At 22.5% G+C, this 20,204-nt stretch overlaps 4 protein-coding genes across 4 annotated transcripts; 3 read left to right on the top strand and 1 right to left on the bottom strand.

Moving 5' to 3' along the window:
- Nucleotides 1–1,036: 1,036 nt before the first annotated feature.
- On the top strand, nt 1,037–1,763 carry MKS88_001820 (protein RER1; the record flags this gene model as incomplete). The annotated part of the gene is made up of 2 exons (XM_067214782.1): nt 1,037–1,589; nt 1,711–1,763. 2 exons carry the CDS (start codon nt 1,037–1,039, stop codon nt 1,761–1,763), a joined length of 606 nt encoding a protein of 201 aa, XP_067074125.1.
- Nucleotides 1,764–2,534: 771 nt separating this feature from the next.
- On the bottom strand, nt 2,535–3,023 carry MKS88_001819 (uncharacterized protein; the record flags this gene model as incomplete). Its single annotated transcript, XM_067214781.1, has 1 exon — nt 2,535–3,023. The coding sequence occupies one exon, from the start codon at nt 3,021–3,023 to the stop codon at nt 2,535–2,537; it is 489 nt and encodes a 162-aa protein (XP_067074124.1).
- Nucleotides 3,024–8,252: 5,229 nt separating this feature from the next.
- MKS88_001818 (reticulocyte binding protein 1a) lies at nt 8,253–16,943 on the top strand (the record flags this gene model as incomplete). Its single annotated transcript, XM_067214780.1, has 1 exon — nt 8,253–16,943. One exon carries the CDS (start codon nt 8,253–8,255, stop codon nt 16,941–16,943), a length of 8,691 nt encoding a protein of 2,896 aa, XP_067074123.1.
- A 2,212-nt stretch (nt 16,944–19,155) lies between these two features.
- Nucleotides 19,156–20,202, top strand: MKS88_001817 (reticulocyte binding protein 1b; the record flags this gene model as incomplete). Its single annotated transcript, XM_067214779.1, has 2 exons — nt 19,156–19,160; nt 19,752–20,202. The coding sequence occupies 2 exons, from the start codon at nt 19,156–19,158 to the stop codon at nt 20,200–20,202; spliced, it is 456 nt and encodes a 151-aa protein (XP_067074122.1).
- Nucleotides 20,203–20,204: the final 2 nt, after the last annotated feature.

Below are 20,204 nucleotides of genomic sequence, written 5' to 3'. Positions count from 1 at the left end.
AATAAATATATATATATAGTTGGAACTAATATTATTTAATTAGTTTTTTGAAAAATTTGTTTCTTTTAAAGAATTTGAACTTAAGTTTTCTGTATTTTCATATTTTACATATTATAAAATACAGAATATTTAAAAAGATTAATTATTATTATCTATTACATATATGGAATTTCGAAAAAAAATTTTATTGTGTTATTGTACTGCATATATACTGACCATTCATTTTTTTAGCAAAAGAACTGTATTAGTATTTCTTAATATATTTTTATGAATAAACAAAAAAGCAATTGCACTGCATATTTTATTTTATTTTTTCATAAAAATTATATTTATGTGTATATATATAATAAATTATTTAACATACTTTAAAAAAAAAATTTTTATGTTATGGTAACATTTTTTTATAAAAGATTTGTTTTTGCTATTTTATAATTTTTATAAAAAATCATTTCGTAAAATAAATAAATTTCCCTGAAGTAAAAGTAATTTGCTAAATGTTTGAAAATTTTCATATTTTTTTTTTTTTTTTAATTTAATAACAATTTACATTTTTATATAAGAATGAAAATAATTATTATGTAAAATGTTTTCGTGAATGTATAATAAAAGTATATTTACATAATGTAGCGATAGAGATAGTTTTTGTGTAAACATCATTTATGTTATATAAGACAAAGGAGATAAGTTTTTTTTAGAATTTCAAATAGTTTAAAGGAAAAGTAAAAAAATTTACAATTTTTTTTTTTTATTCCTTTTATATAAGATATATTAGATTTACTGTTAATATATTTTACGTAAATGTATTATTCCCTTTTTTCTGTTATATACAAAACTATATATGTATAAAAATATGTATGTATAAAAATATGTATGTATAAAAATATGTATGTATACAAATATAGTGTACAGTTGGTATACATATGAAGCATGTATATATATTTATATATATGTGTAGCGATATAAAATTAAACTAAAAGATAGTACGCAAGAAGGCGAACAAAGTTAAAAAAGTAGATATAATAATTTAGTTATAAAAATGGATGAAACAGACAAATTTCTACCAGATTTATGTAATAAATTAGTTAATACGCATAATTATTATATAGATAAAACAACTTTATATGTAAAAACAAGATGGATAGTTTTACTTGGCTTTTTTATTTTATACATACTTAGGGTGTACTATGTGACAGGTTTTTATGTTGTATCATACGCATTATCAATTTTCTTATTAAATTTGTTTTTAAGATTTTTAACACCACATAATATCGAAGAAATATATGAACAATATGAAAATGAAAATAACGGCTTATTACTACCTATGAAACAAACAAATGAGCAAAAAAATGAAAATAATTCAGATGATAAAAAAGAATTTAGACCCTTTTTAAGAAAATTAGACGAATTCAAATTTTGGTTATATTCCTCTAGAGCTGTATTGATATCAATATTTTGCACGTTTTTTCCATTTCTGGACATACCAGTATTCTGGCCTCTATTACTTTTTTACTTTATATGTTTATTTTTGGCAACTATGAAACAACAAATAAAAAATATGATAAAGTTTAAATATTTACCTTTTAATACATGTAATTCTTTTTTTAATTTGAAAATTTTTTTTTTTATATATTTATATCTCATATAAAAATTTTTTATCCTTATATTATGCTTTAATTACATTTTTCTTTTTTTTTTTCTCTCTCTTTATAGCTTCTAAGCAGACATATGGTTCTGTTGCTCGTGGAAATAAAATTAGCAGATAAGGTCAAATGTATATATGACTTCCTTTTTCTTTCCTACTGTCTTTTTTTTTCCTTTTTTTAAAGACGCGTACTTTAATGTGTTTATTGTATAGTTTTTTTTTTTTTTTTTTTTTTGTTTTTTTTTATTATAATAACTCTTTTATGTAATTATTGTGGATTTTTTTTTTTTTTTTTTTTTTTAATTTTATTTGTATTTTTAAAAAAATGATAATATAAGATTATTATTATTATACCTATTTATTTAATATGTGTTAAAGTGCTTATTATACTTTTGTTTCAATTTATTTTATAATAATTATTATTATTATTATTATGAAAATTCAATTTTTTAAATGTTAAAAATTAAAACATACCAATAAATTTTTTGATTCAATGTCAGCTATACAGGAGCATGTAGGCACATATGGAATACGCATTTAACTGTTTGTTTTTAAATATAATACATACAGATACTTTTGCAAATTATAAAGAAAAAGGAAAATACTCATGATTATTATTATTCAACTGTTTTTATTTTATGCAAAGGGAAAATGCTAATAAAATGATTTATCGCATATATAATAGTTTTCTCAAGGGTATCAATGTTTACGAATAAACATGTTTAAATTTTATAAATATGCAGAAGAAAAAAATAAATGAGAAAAAAGGGGAAAAGAGGAAAAGCAGGAAGGATAATAAAACGAAAAGAAAAAAGAATTTGAATTATCTTTTAAAAAAAAAATTTGAGCTGTATTACAGACATTATTTATCCTGGGTATACTTCATAAATTTTTATTTTTCTGTTATTTCGTCGAGATGCTCAATCATTTCAAGATCCCTTTCAGAAATATCATATTCTTTCATTAACCTTTCTGTAATAATTCTTTTTCTCCGTTGTGATATGGTTTCATTAGGTGCTAGGGTATAAATTGAATAAAGAAAAACGAAAATGATTAATGAATTAACAACAAAACTAGTAAAATCTTTCTTTATACTTATAAATAGTTTTCCTCTATTATATCCAAAAACACTTAAATTTCTTTTAGGTTGTGAATTAATTATTTTGTATTTCGGGTTTTGAAAAAAATTGGTGTTATTCTCGTCGCGTCTTTTTTTAGAATCTTCATGGTTTACAGATTTACCATATTCATTATTTTTTGAGCTGAAAGTTAGTTTCTTACAATTATATTCTTTTATATTAACTCTGTTTATGTTACCTATTGAAAGGTTACTAACTCGAAAAATTAAAGGATTTCTCTTTGAGCCTAGAGTATAATTCATTTCTGCGTCACCTGTGTAGGCTACGTACACACACAAACATATATATGTTTCTATGTATGTTATATGGGCATGTATATATGTATTAAAGAGGTATATATATAAGCGTTATATTGCCACATGAATGTGTTATATGGAAAAGTAGGTACGCATTACAAGGTTACATATGCATGTATTATAAGGCCACATACGTACGTGTTATATTTACCAGATATACATGCGTTATTTGTGTTTATATAAATATAACTGTTTGCACCAATATATTCATTTAACGTTCTCAATTTAATATATGCAATTCTAAATAATAATAAGGAAAATAAATGTAAAATAAATTTAATTTTTTCATTTATTCGTTTAAATACATACACTTTTTCTTAAAACCGTTTGACATAATATATTGATGAAAAGTATAAGCAATATTTAAATTTAAAACAACTTAAAATTTATATAAAAATTATTGTATGGATAAAACGACATAAAAGGAAAGGAAATTTTTAAACGTACAAAAGGTGCGTAATATGAATAACTTTTTTCTTTTTCTTTTTCTTCTAGCTTTGTATAAACCTTTTAATTAAAAATAAACCAAGCAATTTCACTGTATACGAGTAACGAAAAAGCGTTAATATAAATAAAAAAATATATATATATAGCATTAATAATGAACGCAAAATTTTTTATGAGCAACATTAACTTTTAAGAATATTACTCCTGCAAATTATATATGATCGTGTCCCTTATTTAAACTTTTAAAAATACATGAACTCATTAGAAGATTGAAATTATTTTATTTTAACATAAAATTATTCATAAAAAAAAAAATAATAAAATTTCTTGATGAATTTTTCAACGAGGTTTTTTTTTTTTTCTTTTTAATCACACGATTAAATATATGAGAATTTTACAGCATGGTGAAAATTCGTAATATTTAAACAAAATAATAGTTCTCATACAAACATGTTGCTATTAACAACTGAGAAAAGGTTACATATATATATATATATATATCTATATATAATATTTATTTATTTATTTATTTATTTATTTATTTAATTACAGAACTTATGTGTATAATTTAAATTAGGAGTTATCATGAAATGAAAAAAAAAGTTACCATATTTGTTTATCCCATTTCATTCAACACGGTGAAGATAATGTTGTGGTATTAACTTTTTTTAATAAGGTAATTTACTTAAAATATTACTTAAGCTACCTAAAAGGGTGAAATAATTTTTGAACAAAATATTTTTCAGGATGTATGATATTACTTTAAAATGTTAGAAAAAAAAAAAAAAAAAAAAAAAAGTTCTATAACATAAAACATTCCCATTACATAACAATTTAATAAGAATTGCTCATATTATTCATATAAGTGCATGTAAACATGCGTGTATGTAATGAATGAATGGATAATATGCATATGTCATACCTTAAAAGGATACAAAACTATTCAAAGTATTAATATGAATAAATGAAAAACGTAAAAATGGAAAAAAGAAGTAAAATATTTTTATCTAATTTACACATTAACAGTTAAAACATAAAAATATAGGGTAACCTTTTCTCTGTGGTAAATGGCATATTACATTTATTATTATTTTATTTTTTTTATGAAAAATTGTATGATAATAACTTTTCCACTGTTCTCTAACTAAAAATTATTCTTGTTTGCTTAAAGGAAAAGTTATTTTAATTATTTTTTTTTTTTTCTGATATTTTTTATAAAGTTCTATTTCTCATGTTTCTCGACCTAATATAATCATCCATAATAAATCCTAGAGTTGAAAATATGGTTACTATAATTGTCAAAGAAAGAATTCCTGTATAAATTAAATTGTGTATTCTTTTCTGTTTCTCAGTATGTATGCTTAACTCTAAAATTCGCGGATCTATATTTCCCTTCGAAGGTGACTTTAAATCCGTGCAGGAACATGATATAATTAAAATTACACTTATAAAAAAAATAAAAAGGGTTATTTTTCCTAAGTGATGCATCATTGTGTATTATTTATAAAAAGAAAATATGAAAAAAATGTTTGTTGCTATTTGTATGTATGCAATGAACTGTTCTATATAAATTTTAATATTTGAATACATCTTTTGTTAATTTTGTAAAAATTATTTATTTTAATATTTGAATACATCTTTTGTTAATTTTGTAAAAATTATTTATATTGTATGAATAAGAATAATATATTTTGTTTAAAAAAGTATTTATACTTTTATCAACACATATATATGTATATCAGTATATATACATACATATTATATATATAATTATTTATAACGTTATGAATTTATTATTTTTTTTTGGCTTTGCGTATCGCATGCAGATCCGTGTAGTGAGTTTCCTCATTAAGCATAATATTTTATTCTATATTATTCTATACAAGTATATTCTATGTTATCATAAATATTATTTTTTATGTGGTTTGTTTTATTTGCAACGTACATCTTAAACAATACATGCGTTTATAATATTATACATATTTTTGTATGTACAAATATTAATACAATGATATACTACTTTTATTCCCCATTGTTTTTCTCTTTTTTTTTTTTATTTCAATTTAAAATGTTATTTGTTATGTATATGTAAATTTTACTTTTTAGCAATAGCCAGATGAAAAGATATAAAAACATAGAATTCATTAATATAATAACTTTTGAACTAATTTAAAAGATGAAAAAAAAAAAAATTCAAAGGTTCCACTTAAGACCACATTAAATTAAAAGAGGAACCTTTCATAATTTATATCATTTTTGTGGAGCAAAATGGTATCATTATACTTAAGGAGACCTTAATACTTTCAAAAAAAAAGAAAAGAAAAAAAAAATTTTAATTTGCACAATTTTAGTAAAAATAGCCACTTTTTTGTGAATTATTTTTTATATAATTTTTTAAAAATAATCATTTCATATGTTCAAATATTTTGTAGAATTTATATATATATATTATTTAAATATGTGAGAAAAAAACAATACGTTGTTTATCATAAAATGTAGTTATTCTCTTAACAAAAAAGGAATTCACATTTTTTCCCACTAGTTCATTCATTATTTTTAATATCTGATAATAAATGTTTGAATATTTTTTTAATTAACATTACGTTTTTGTCGACTTTAATTTTAATTTAATACACACTTATCTATATGTGTATGTATGTTTATATGTATTGATAATTATTTGTATATGCCATTTCTGAAACTTACAGGAATTCTTCTATATAGTAGAGTTATGATGTCATTGTATTTAAACGTTTTTATTTATATCACCTTATGAAGAATAAATATTAAGTATATAATATAAATAAATCCTTTAAAATTGAACTAGCTAATAATACAAAAATATTTTTTAAAGTAATAATGTTATTCATGGGGCTTAGAATTACATAAATTTATTGATCACGCAAGAACCGTAAAAATCGTATTTCTATAAGTACACGCTTAAATAAGGTATACTATTTTTGACTCTTTAAAATGATATATGGAAAATGATATATTTAATTTGTTTGTAGAGAATATTAAAAACAAATATGAGTAGTTAAAAATATGGATAGGTAAATAGATAAATCAACCAATTAATTAATCATTTTTAAATACTGGATATATGGAACGATTGCAAAGGTTCCCTTGTGGAAAATCTTATACATTGTATTATTTTATCAATTTATTTTACTTTTACCATACTAATTTTTTTTATAAAACTCAGAACTATCAAAAAATTATATTTTTGTTCTGTTATTATAGATAAAAAGTTAATTTTCCACGTACTCCAAAAAAAAGGCTATGATTGTGAGCATGGTACAATTATAAAATGTTTAATAAGAACTAATATACTAATAAGCGTATGTACTTTTGCGTTCTCATAATTGAAGGTAATTTTTATTTTTGACAGTTAAACTAATTATTTACGTGGTTAAAAAACTATTTTGCAAATTCGTTATAACAAATTTTTTTTTTTTTAAATTGTTATGTTATTCTAAAAAGGTACATTAAAATTGAGATTGTTATAAAAAAAAGAAAAAAAAAAGCTTTTGTTTGTTACTTTTAAATTATATAATTATTTAAGGGTAAAATAAAAAATTAAAAAAAAAAAATTTGAAATTTTTTTCACGTACTATCGAAAAGGTTCCAAATTAGAGGCAACCTTTAAAATTTTTTTTTTGTTCACATGTTATTATACATTGATATGTGTATATGAATGTGTGCACACAAATTTTTTTACTTAATTGGTGATTTGAGAGAATAAATTAACAAAGAAAAATTCTGAGATTAAAGAAAATTGAGACAATATTATATATATATGTATAATTTAAAAATGCCTAAATTTTAAGATGTATATGAAATAGTAATAATGTGACATTGCACTTCTCAAATGAGATCAATTTCACATTATTAATATAGAGATAATGATAATTGCATCTATTTAATTTGAAATTGATAACATAAAATTGTTTTTATTTTTATGGAAATATAATGTACCGAAATCAGTAAAAAATAATAGAAAAAAATGTGTACAACCAGTTACAAAAAATAATAACACATTTTATTATTTAATTATAATCGCAATATTGGATGTGTAAATATCAGGTAAAAAATTTTTGCGTAATATCTATTTTTATCGTTACTTGTGTTCTAATGAGGTAAGGATAAAAAGTTTAGATCACCATAACAATGGAAATCTATCACACCCAATTAGTTTCCTATATAATTCTAAATTGCACTTGCAAAAAGAAAAACCCGAATAATAATATAAGCTAATATATGAAAGTATATATAAACAATATATTTGTTAAGCACTATTCTTATATTCTGAAAAAAATTATGGAAATAATTTATTTTTTTTCCCCCTATAAAATTAAGGTCCTTTTCTATAAGACACTACGATAAATGACTTTATTGTTTTACACGTTATTATTTTTCTAACTCTAATTAATAAAACGCCTACATATTTATTATATTGGTACTAAAGAAAAAAATTTTCTCTTTAAAGTTTAGTTTAAATAACATTTTCTGAAGCAAAATATGTAAATCTAAAAAGAATTGTATTAAAAATCAAATGTTTTCTTTATTTAATAAACAGTAAAATAATAATCCTATTTTAATTAGGGACTTTTACTTTTTTTTTTTTTTTTTTTTTATTTATTAATGTTTCCATGTGCTTTATACTTTTTTTCGGATGAATATTTGATGTTACACAAATTTAACTGATACCAAAAAAATAAAAAAAAAATGTTTTTTTTTAAGGGTCAAACTAGATTTAGGAATATAAAACAGTTTTTTTTTTTTTTTTTCATTAAAAATTTAATAATAACAAATGGAGAAAATGTTTTAGAAGATATAAAGGGAAAGGATGGGAATTTAGACTTTTATAGTTTGGATTATAATTCAAAGAAAGCTAACAAATTGAAATATAACAGAGAGAAAAAAATATATATAAAAAATATGAATTTTCTAGGTGAAAAAGGGAATATTAGAAATATCGATAATGTACAAAGCGAAGATGTAGTAGTAGCACATTCATCAAATGATATATCTTTTGAGAACTTAAAAGGTTCTAATATTGGAAAAAATTTATCAAATCATGTTTATATAAAAAAAGATAGTCTATATAATTCTAATGAAAATAATAATATAAAGGGAGAAATAAACAACGAAAAGAATTATATTGCAAAATCCTTTATTCACAATGAGGAAGAGGCTTATAATATAAGAAAGAGTTTATATGATAAGATGGATCAACATGCGGTATTTAATCCATTTATTGACATGGAAATTGATTTTATTGATTTACAATATTTTAAGGATATTTTGGATCTGATTCCAGGGAATACATCATACTCTAAGTATTACAATGAAGAATTTAAAAAAATAATTGATGAATATTCTGATATTTTAAGTAACCTTGTAAAAACGTGTATAACAGAAAAAATGGAATTGATAAAATTAGAACATGAAATAAAATATCCTAAAAAGGATTCTATGGAAAAAAAATTAGAAGAAAAGTCAATAGAACTTGAATCGAAAAGAGAACTATATCATAATAAATTAAATAATTATTATAAAAATATTAAGCCTAAAATGGATGAAGTTAGAAATAAAGGACATGCTCTTTTGCAAGAATCATATTGTACAGAGAATTGTAGTACTTATATAGCGAAGTATGATGATCTTGTCGAAAAAATTTTATTAGATATTAAAAATTATGGAAACAAAGGACATGTAGTTCTTGAAAAAAGTATTAATGATTTCTCTTTTTTGGATATGATACTACAATATAGTAATCAACAAAACAATGATATGAGGGAAAGTATTAATACCTTGCAATTACTAGGAGAAGAAATAAAAGAAATTTCGGAAATATATCTTATTAATAGTACTCTAATTAACGATTTAACTAATTTTTTCTTAGAAATAAAGAAGATTAAGGAGCCCATAGATTCAAAACAATTTACAGAAAAACTGAAAACACTAATACGAAATAGCTGCCTTTTTCGTCATATACATAAGTTCAATGAACCAATAACACAGATATATGAAACAAAGGTAACAAGTTCTAACAAATTATTTACTAGTGTTATAGAGAAATTACAAAATGAAACTGAATCACTTATTAAAACCTTACTTGATGATTTGGAGTTTCACGAAATTCGAAAAAATTCAGAAGAAATAACAAATTATGTAAAAAATATGTATGATAAAAATAAAGAATTATATGATTCTATGATTAAAGGATTAGACGAAAATATAAATCTAAAAATTTATGAGCTGGATGAATTTTTATCTTATCAATATTATATTAATGATGATATAGTAAATTATAATGATTTCATTTCTCAAAAATATAAGCGTATTTATATACATTTAAAAGCTGAATACGAAAAAGATTTACGTGAAAGGAAATTACTTCCAAATAATGTATTAAAAGCAAAATTGTTTTTAGAAATAATAATTAAAATTAAGGCGGATGAAAAAATTATTAGTGAAAGTTTTGATACAGCAAAGAAATTTTATGAAAAAATTAAAAATCTCAAAAAAGAATTTGAAGAAGCATATGTAGAATTTGAAGAAGTTAAGAATGAAATAAATAAAATGAAAAATATAGACGATAACAGAGATAAAAATATAGAAGAAATTAAAGACAAATTAGAACATATAACTAAAAAACAGAATAATTTAAAGGAAGTTGCAGCGTTAAAAGATAAAGGAAATGTGGAAATTACAGCGAGTGATGAATTGCTTGCCATAATACCAAATAAGAATGAGAATGAATTTAAAAATAAAATAGATAAAACTAGAGATGATATGAATTCTCTATTTAAATCTTTAAATAATGATAACATAAATAGACTTATTGAATCAACTGAAGAATTTGTGAATCAAAAAAAAAATATTTCTTTTGAAGATATGGCTTCTGAAGTTATAGAGAATCATCTACAAGATATTAGAAATAAGTTTGATAAAATAAATTTTATCAGTGACGATAAAATGAAGGAATTGCATGATAAAATGAAGGAACAGGTAACTATTGCTGAAAATATTAAAAAAGAAATTGTAAAAAAAGAAATTGAAAATCTACAAAAAGAATTGGCAAAATTTTTTAGTACATTTAATAGTGAACACCAAGAGCTCCTGATTAGTCTTGAAGAATACAAAAGAGAAGGAGAAAAGATACAAAAATATAGAGATAGTTTATTGAAGAGAGAAAATGAATACTTCAGTAGTGTTCATGTAGATACAAATGATCTAGAAAAAACAAAAAACCAAGCAGAGCTCGATAAGCTTCAGGATACTTTTGCTAAGAAAAAAGATGAAATATCTAGAAAAATTAATAATATAAAGGACCTAATAAACACTGCGAATCCGCACTTAAACTTTTACAGTTTTGTTGAAAAATATTTCAACATAAATGAAGACAAAAAGGGAGTTGAAAATATTAAAGCTTTAAAAGATAAAATTAATAATGTAGACATGAATAAACAAGTACTTGAATTGGAAAACGATTTTAAACGTAAAACTGATGCGTTAGAAAATGACATAATAAGCATTAAAAGTATAACTAAAAAGTTAATTTCACTTAGTACATTGAATAAGAATATAAATCAATGTGATGAAAATAATGGAGCAGCTGAACTTTTAAAAAATAATGCCAAAAGATTAAGGGAAGAAGTGGAAAAGGAAATCGGTGTAACTCAAGATGATAAAGTTATAGGGAAGGATATAATTAAAACTCTTGTGGAAAATTTAAATGTTAAATTAAGTAATCTAGATAATAAATTAAAACAAAATGAAATTGATGACTTAGTAGAAAAATTAACAGATTTAAAGAACTTGTACTCAAAATCCAAAATATCTGTTCACGAAGAAAAAGAAGAATATCATTTACAAGATGTTTTCACAGAAACTAATAAATTGGAAGAAATTAAAACAAAGTTTAATGAATTAAATGTTTATTATGAAATATTAAATAAAAATAAAATTACATTATTTAAAAATAATTCCACTATCTATATAGAATCTATTTACAGTCTTATTAGAAATGCAATTGATAAAATAAAGCATGAAGAGAAGGAGATTTTAAAATCTGTAAAAAACATAGAAGAAAAATTAAATGTTATTGAAGTCAATGAAGCGTACAAAAATGTTATAAACTTAGAGAATGAGAAAAAAATACAGGTTGTAAGAACATCAATTAGAGAAATAAAAAAATTGGTTGATAGATATGAAGGAGAAATGATTAAATTAGAAAATAATTCTAGTAATTTAAAAAAGAGGGCTCAAGAAAAGGAAAATGACATTGAACATTTAAATAAAATAAAGAATGACATGAAAATTATTTATGAAGAATTAAATAAAATTTTTGGTGACATAAAATCAGGAACGGAAAATGAATTGAAGGTCGCATATAAAGATACGAACAATATAGAAATATTGTATGAGAGAAATTTAATTGAATATATTTTAGGAAAGATAGGAATTGAAAAAAATAAATCTCAAAAGAGTATGGAAGAAATTAATTCTCTTAAAGAAAAAATAGAAGATATAATAAGTAACACGCACGGTGCAGAAAAAGATGAAGTAACTTTAAGCAAGTGTAAGGAACATTTTGAGAATGCTAAAAAATACGAGGTTGTAATAAAAGATATTGAACAAGAATCCACTAAATTAAAGAGTAAATCACAGAATGTCGTAATCTTTGAAGAAATAAGTAAAATTAAAGGAAATGTTAACATAAATTTGCAAAGAAGTGTCCAAGAAAATGGTAACATAAATAATGTGTTGCTTGAACTTAAAGGCATTAATAATCTGTTAATATCTTCAAGTTTTGATAGTACTATGGAATATATTAAAGTGAACATGGAAGAAGCTAATAAGAAGAGCAATCTAACAAAAGAAGTATATGATAAAACAGTGGATGAGGAGAAAAGAGTAAAGGAAAAGTTTGAGAAGGCACATAAATTAAAAGAAGAAATTAGTAAAGATTTAGACGACAGTAAAATTGACAATAAAGTAAAAGAAATTGAGAAAATAAAAAATGAAATTTCAAAAATAAAAGAAGATGCCCACATATTTTTAGAAGACTCCAAAAAATATAATAAAATATGTTTAACACATTTTGAGAATACGAAGAATGGAAAAAATTATATTGAATATTTAAAAAATAAGGATAATGGTGAAAAACAGGGGAGATCAAATATTGATATAAGGGAAGTAGATGATAAGGTTAGCAAGGCTCAACAAGCTTCACTTGAAGCTGTTCATTACGAAAAGGAAACTGAAAAAAGTTATAAATCAATTTCAAAGTTTACCGATGACATAAATAATCTTTTTAATGACTCCTTAATTAAGGAAGTGAAGACAAAATGCGAAAAACTAAATGATGAAATACAACAAGTAATAGAACAAATAAAAAATGTAGGCTCTACGATTGGGGAAGAACTAGATAAGAATAAGGAAAAAATAACTGAACTGAAGAAACAGTTCAATATTGAAATAAAGGAAGGTGAACAGCTTAATGAAATTTCAATGGAATCATTTTTAGAAATACAGAATTATAGAAAAGAGTTGGACAACCTTCTATTAAATTTAGAAAATATAAAAATTAACAAAGATAATTTTATAAATACTGCTAATAAATCAATGGAATCAATTTTATCCATCCCTGAATTAAATAAGAAAAATTCCTTACAGGATCTAAAAAATGACAAAACAAATTATGAGAAAAATTTGGAAAAAATTAAAACTGAAAAAAATCTTATAGACGGTGAAGAAAAAAAGCTGAACGAAATAAGTAAAAAAATAATTTTTATAGAAAATGAACTAAATAAATATAAAAAAGACTATGAAAATGGATTGTTAAAGAAGATCAAGGAAAATGCTCATGTGAGAAAGCAAAATTTTGAACTAACTAGAGATGAAATAAATTCATTGATAGACCCTTCTACATCCATTTTTGTTAAATTTAAATTGGAGGGATATGATATAACTAATAATTTAAATAATTACAGAACAAAAATTAATAGATTTCATACAGATTTTAATGATTCTTTTAATACAATAATTAGCTATGAATCTAAAGTTAATGATAATTCTGTAACATGTAATGACGCACAAAAATTAAGAGCGCAAGCGCAAATAGAAGAAGAGAAACTTAGAAATAAAGAAGAGGAGGCAAAAACACTATTGTATGATATTAAAAAAGAGGAATCATTAAGATTATTAAATGATATGAAGAAAAAGTTGAATGCTGAAAAGGAATATATTACTAATGATCATTCAAGAATTAATATACATAAGGAGAACATTGAGAAAAGTGTTAATAGTTTAAAAGAACTAAATGATATAAATAAGAGTTTAAGTATTTTAAACTATTCAATAAATAATGTTAATGAAACGAAAGAAACAAGACACGCTTATCATAACAGGGAGGCGAAAAAAATATATGAAAACATGATTGAAGTAGCAAATCATTTTTTGAATGATGAAAATAAAATAAAATTAGATTTAGATATAAATTTGGAAAGACCAACTTTAAAAACAAACATAGAATCTGATATCTTTAAAATAATAAAGGAAGCAATTGTTATTTTAAAGTGTATTGAAGGATATTCGGACAATATAATGAAAAAACAAATAGCAAGTGAAAAGTTGATAACACAAGCTAATGATATTTATTATGCAATAAAACTAAGGAATAATTGCAACAAAAAAATAGATGAAACAAAAAGTAAAGAAGTTATCGTTTCGAGGAGTATAAAGGATGCATTGTATAAATTAAAAAAAATTGAAGAATTAAAATGCCAGCATGAAAATTATGGTGATATATTAGAAGGTAGAGATGAATATGAAAATTTAAAAAATATTACAATTATATATCAGGATAAAAAAGGAAAAATGGAAAAGGAATCTCTTTTCAAAGAAATGGAAAATAAATTGCAAAATTTCAGATCTTCTTTAAATAATTTAGAAGAACTGGTTAAACCTTCGAAGGAAAACGCAAACGATATTACTAAAATGAAAAAATGCAATGTGGACATTGATGCAGTTAGCAAAGAACTAAACACTATAGATAGTAGACTTTTAGAAATCAATTCTACTTTTGAAGAATTATTACAGTTAGGAAAAAGTTGTCAGACGCATTGGATATCTTTGATTAGCAGTACTTTAAATAATAAAATATCAAAGTACTTAATGATAATTAGAAAACAAAAGGAAAATACTGAAAACTTTATGATATTTGTTAAAAAAAATTTTTCTTCTACCAGTGATTTTGTTTCTGAATTAAAAAAATTCTATGATAGGAATCTTTCAATTAATAATGGAACTAGTATTGTTGAAAGTGCAGATGAGAATTCTAAGAAGTTTAAGCAACAGGAAGTGGAAGTTAGAGGAACCATTAAAGATATAAAAAGCATATTATATGCCTTTGATCCAAGTGCAGACATTAGTATTGCAGATAAGGGTATTCATAATATGGTAAAGCTTTATAACAAAATGAAAAGAGAAAAAACAGAAATAGATAATATTTATGAAAATATGAGTATAATTAAATTAAAAGAAATAGAAAATAGTTGTGATGCTTTTAATCCGGTACTAGAACTACATAGGAATATGACAAAAACAAAAGAGAAAGATTTCTTGGAAAGGGAAAAACAGTTAAAAAATATTTATAATAATATAAAAGAGAAAGAACTTCATTTTAATAAAACTTGTCATAAATATTCTCCAGGTTCTATAAAAGAGGCTAACGAAATATATAATAATATTGAATCTGAAATGAAAAAATTAGAAGCTTTTGAAAACAATAATAATGACAATTATATAATTAATGTGGAAAAATACAAAGAGCACATCACCCGTTTAATGGATAGAGCAGATATATTACTGAATGAAGTAGACATCTTCAAAAGAGAAAACAATTCCAATATAATGGATGTAAATAAAGATATGGCACATAAAATGTCTACTAACGTAGAAGAAATTACAAGGAAGTTAAATAATTCAAAAAGCGAATATGGGAAGATATTAAATAATATAATACAAAATGAGAGTATATTGTTAAATATTAATCTTATGAAGAAGAATATTAGAGAAATTTTTGAAGAAATAAAAAAAAAAAAAGAATCTCAGTTAAGTGAGTTAAAAGAACAGTGGAAATTAAACCAAATAAAAGAAATGTTAGATGATATTAACAGTATTGTAACAGAAAATGTAAAACATCATAAAATAGATGAAAAAATAAAAAAGTTGACCAAAAATCACGAAGAAAGAAAAGGTATACCGAAAAATTACAGTTCTGTTGATGATATAGATAATGTATTAAATGATATTATTAGTGACAATGAGGAGATAGAAGATATTTTTAAAGTACTTAATGGTGTATTGCAACAGATAAAAAAGAAAAAGGAAGAAATGGATTCAGTATTCAACAAAATTTCTGAAGATGATAATTCCAGTGAATATAAATCTGGAAAAATATATATTGAAGATGGAGTTAAAGTACTTGGTTATGTAAATAACTTAATTAGTAATATGGATAATTTAATAAAAGATAATAAGAAAATAATACAGGAACTGAATGATCAAAAGAGTAATATAGAAAGAGAAATGGCTGCTAATTCTTTACTAGTTCATAAAGTTATTAATAGGAGAGAGAAAGAAAAAGAAAAAACAGAGCCTAAAGAGAGTATTCATGTTAAAGTTGGTACTACAGTTAATGCCCTAAAAAATGGAGAAGAACACCCAGGGAAGCACAAGGAAGGAGAAATCCGTTCTCATAACAATTTAATGCATGGTAATACTATTCGTGAGCAAGTAGAAACAATGGGTAAAAAACATAAAGAATCACAAAAGGACGTAGGATATCATAAAATAGATGGTGCATCAACTAGTAGTGACAGTGAACATACGAACAAGGAGAAACAGCAAGAAAAAATAATAGTAGCGCACGGAAGAGTGGATGTTCCAGAATCGGCTGAATTAAGATCTAATAATAATAATATAGAAGCAAATACATTAGAAGAACAAAAATTGATAAAAGAAAAAGTTGCTACAAAAGATATTCGTGACGATATTAATATAGACAATCATACTAAAAATGAAACGCAAACATTGAGCGTATCAAATGTAAGTGAAACACATGAGACCAAGGATAATAATAAGGATCATTCAAGTTCAAGTGATGAAAAAAATCAATCAATGCCAAAAAGTTTATTTGAAAGAATTAATTATGCAGAAGGGATAATTATTGGCTTAAGTATTTTTGCAGCTATGGGTATGTATATCGTGAATATCAAATATGCTGAGGAAAATGAAGACAATGCTTTTGATGAACATATAGTATTTAATGTAACTAATAGTTCGTATAACCAAAATAAGGAAGAGATCATTGATGTTTCTTTTGTTGGATATGAGGATGATTAGGAATAAGAAAATTAATTGATATGCACAAATTTGATTTTCATTTTAAATACTGCTTGTATATATATGTATATGAATATATGTTCCTACATAAATACGTATATACTCTTTTACTTTTAAATATTTGCTTAAAATTAACAATAAATTTATTAAACTATAAATTACATTATATAGAACTACATTTATGTTGTAATAGATGAAAAATTATACGCGTAATATCCTCCTTATAATTAAGCATTTACCATAAAAAGGGAAAAAAAATTTTAAAATAATAAGAGAACAAAATGATATATGCATAAAATTTTGACAAGTTTAAAATTAATTGTAATTTCTTTAAACAGATATATGTGCACAGAGTTTTCTTTTTTCTTTTTTCTTTTTTCTTTTTTCATCTTTGTTATTTTATTTTATTTTATTTTTTTATTTAGAATATTTTTAACATTTGATGAAAATGTAACTTGGTATTTTTTTCCACAAATATTATGGAATAGAATACTCCGCAAAGAATATTTTTCACAAATGTAGAATTAATTGCTGAAAATTTCAATATTTTTTATCCCCTATTATGGGACTAATACATTTTTCCCATTATTGTATATACGCATTTATTTGGAATACATAAGCAGCTATTTCATTTGATATTAAGATAAATAAATAAAAAAAAAAGATAAAAATATGCGATATGAAAATAAAATAAAACCATAAGATAAAGAAAATATTAAGTTAAAAAATGAGTATCTAAAAAAAATATAATTAATTGCTATTAAAATTGGGATAAACAAGTAAATACAAGTGAAGTAACACAATATCACCAACATGTCTAGGTATATTCAGTTATATTTGAAAAAAGTAAATAACTTGTATAAAAAAGGTGTGTACCAAAAAAAGAACAAAAAAAAAAAAAGGAAAAAAGAAGAAAACTACAAAATAAAGTTGTAAGAAATCACAATAATAAATATTAGTACTACAGTGTTAAATTATTACATAATTCATAACTGTAATTTTTATATAACATTTTATTTTGATATGGAAGATGAAAAATTATAATTTTACCAATGTAGTTTGAAATTAGCAGGAAGGATAGAGTTAATATATGTGTAAATAATAATGAGTTTTAAATATTGTGCAAAAAGAAATAAAAAAAAAAAAAAATTCGTAAAACATTTTAAAAAGGTTAGGTTGACTCAACTTACTATTTAACTGCTGCAACAGTAGTGATTCTGGAAAAATAGACTAAAACATAGTACGATAAAACCTCGTTTTAATCTAATTAATGTTTTATAAAGGTACTCCTGAAAATTTTAGATAGTTATAAAAGGAAGAAACACACAGAAATTATTACTATATATAGAAGGTTGTTTCAAAAATGAAGCTTAATGAAAAGTAAACTGAAAAAAAATGTATATATATATAAAAAAAATAATCATTAAGTATATAGCTTCAACTTTCCTTAAAAATAGGAGAGAAGTATAAATTATTTTGATCTTTTATAATTTCAATTTTTTTTAGTACAAAATTGAAGTTGTTATTAGTTCAGTCCTACGTCAAATTGAACTTCACGGTAAAAGTTTTAATTTTTTATATGATGTTAATTTTTTTTTAAGTAATTATTTTACCAACAGAGATATACAGAATATTCATGTAGTAAAATTAATATTTAATTTTTTCTGTCGAAATATTAATTTTTAGAACTTTTGAACAAAAAATTTTCGTGTATTATAATGAAACAATATTTAAAGATAGAATTTGTCTTTGTACTTAAAACTGCGATTCTTTTATTTAATTATCGTACGTTTACCTTTTTTTTATTTACATTTGTTTTCTCTTCATATATTTTTATATATAAATAAATAATATCACACACCTTTAATTTCCAAAAATAAATAAAAAAATTTTTTTTTTAGGATTTCTTTTAGATTAAAATTCATAGAAAATTTTTTTTTTTTTTTTTTTTACAGTAAGGGAATCAATTTTTTTATTTTGTAAACAACATCATTATACCATCATTATACAAATATATATTAATTTACGGTGTTGTGTAAAATGTATAAAAAAGTTCATATTTACCCTATAATTGATATAATTTCTACAGCATTAAAAGTGTACGTTGATTTTTTTTAATTTTTATATTTATAATTAAAAAATATTTTTCTGATATAATTACGTGTCTTTGTCTGAACATGAAATATTACCTGAGTTCTCTCTTTATACACCTATGAAGTACCATATTATTACTGTTCATTTTACTTGAAATCATTCATTATCAAATAAAAATAGAGAAAAAAATGGATATTTGAAGATAAAACTTTTTAGAGAAAAATGCAAAAAAAAAGAAAAAAAATTCTCTAAGCATAAATTTAAATATTGAACAACATTATTATTTGAATAAAAATCAGAATAAACTATTTTAAAATTGTAAAAGGACAAAGGTATAGGATCCATCGGTTCAATTTAAAATGAGAAAAAATATTTATTGGACAATTATTTTTTATCTATTATTTGTCTCATTTGGTAATATAATAAATACATACGAATAAATATATATGTGTATGTACAAATACATATATGATTATGAATATTTACAATTCCTAACTTACATTTATTTAAAAAAAAAAATAAATAAATTTTTTTTCATTATAATATTCGTTAATTTTTATTTTACTCTGAAATATAGACATAAATCAAGGAGTAAATATTATACAAAAAATAAAGAAATATTCTATAGGATTAAACGTTTTTCCACTTATCTCATATTTAAAAAGAAATAAAAAGTTGAAATATAACGGAGAGAGAGAAAAAAAAAACTGAAAGTACGGATACGTTAAGTGAAAAAGAGAACAATAAAGAAATCAATAAAATAAGTAATGATGATAAAACAATAAAAAATTTATCATATGATACTTCATTTCTAAGATTTAATAATTATGATATTAAAAATAGGCCATTACAACGTCCTAGTATAAATCAAGGAGAGTTATATTATTCTGATATATTTAACAATGAGAGTAATTTTGATAAATTTAGGAATATTAAAAAATCACATACTCTGAATGAGAAAGATAAATCGACATATACACTTGTTTTAGAAAATTATATTAATAATATTAATGATGATAACTTTATTTGTTTGATGGAAGTTGATTATGTTGATTTACAAACTTTAAAAGAAATTATATATATCTCATTCCAAAGGGAAAACCATACAATGAGTTCTACAGTGAAAAGGCTGATGGAAAAATCAAAGAATATTAAGATAAATTAAAG

The sequence above is a fragment of the Plasmodium brasilianum genome, chromosome 7 (genome assembly GCF_023973825.1).
Source record: "Plasmodium brasilianum strain Bolivian I chromosome 7, whole genome shotgun sequence".
Classification (NCBI taxonomy): Eukaryota; Apicomplexa; class Aconoidasida; order Haemosporida; family Plasmodiidae; genus Plasmodium; species Plasmodium brasilianum.
The sequence above is the reverse complement of the archived record's forward strand: the minus strand, read 5'-3'. Positions and strand labels throughout refer to the sequence as shown.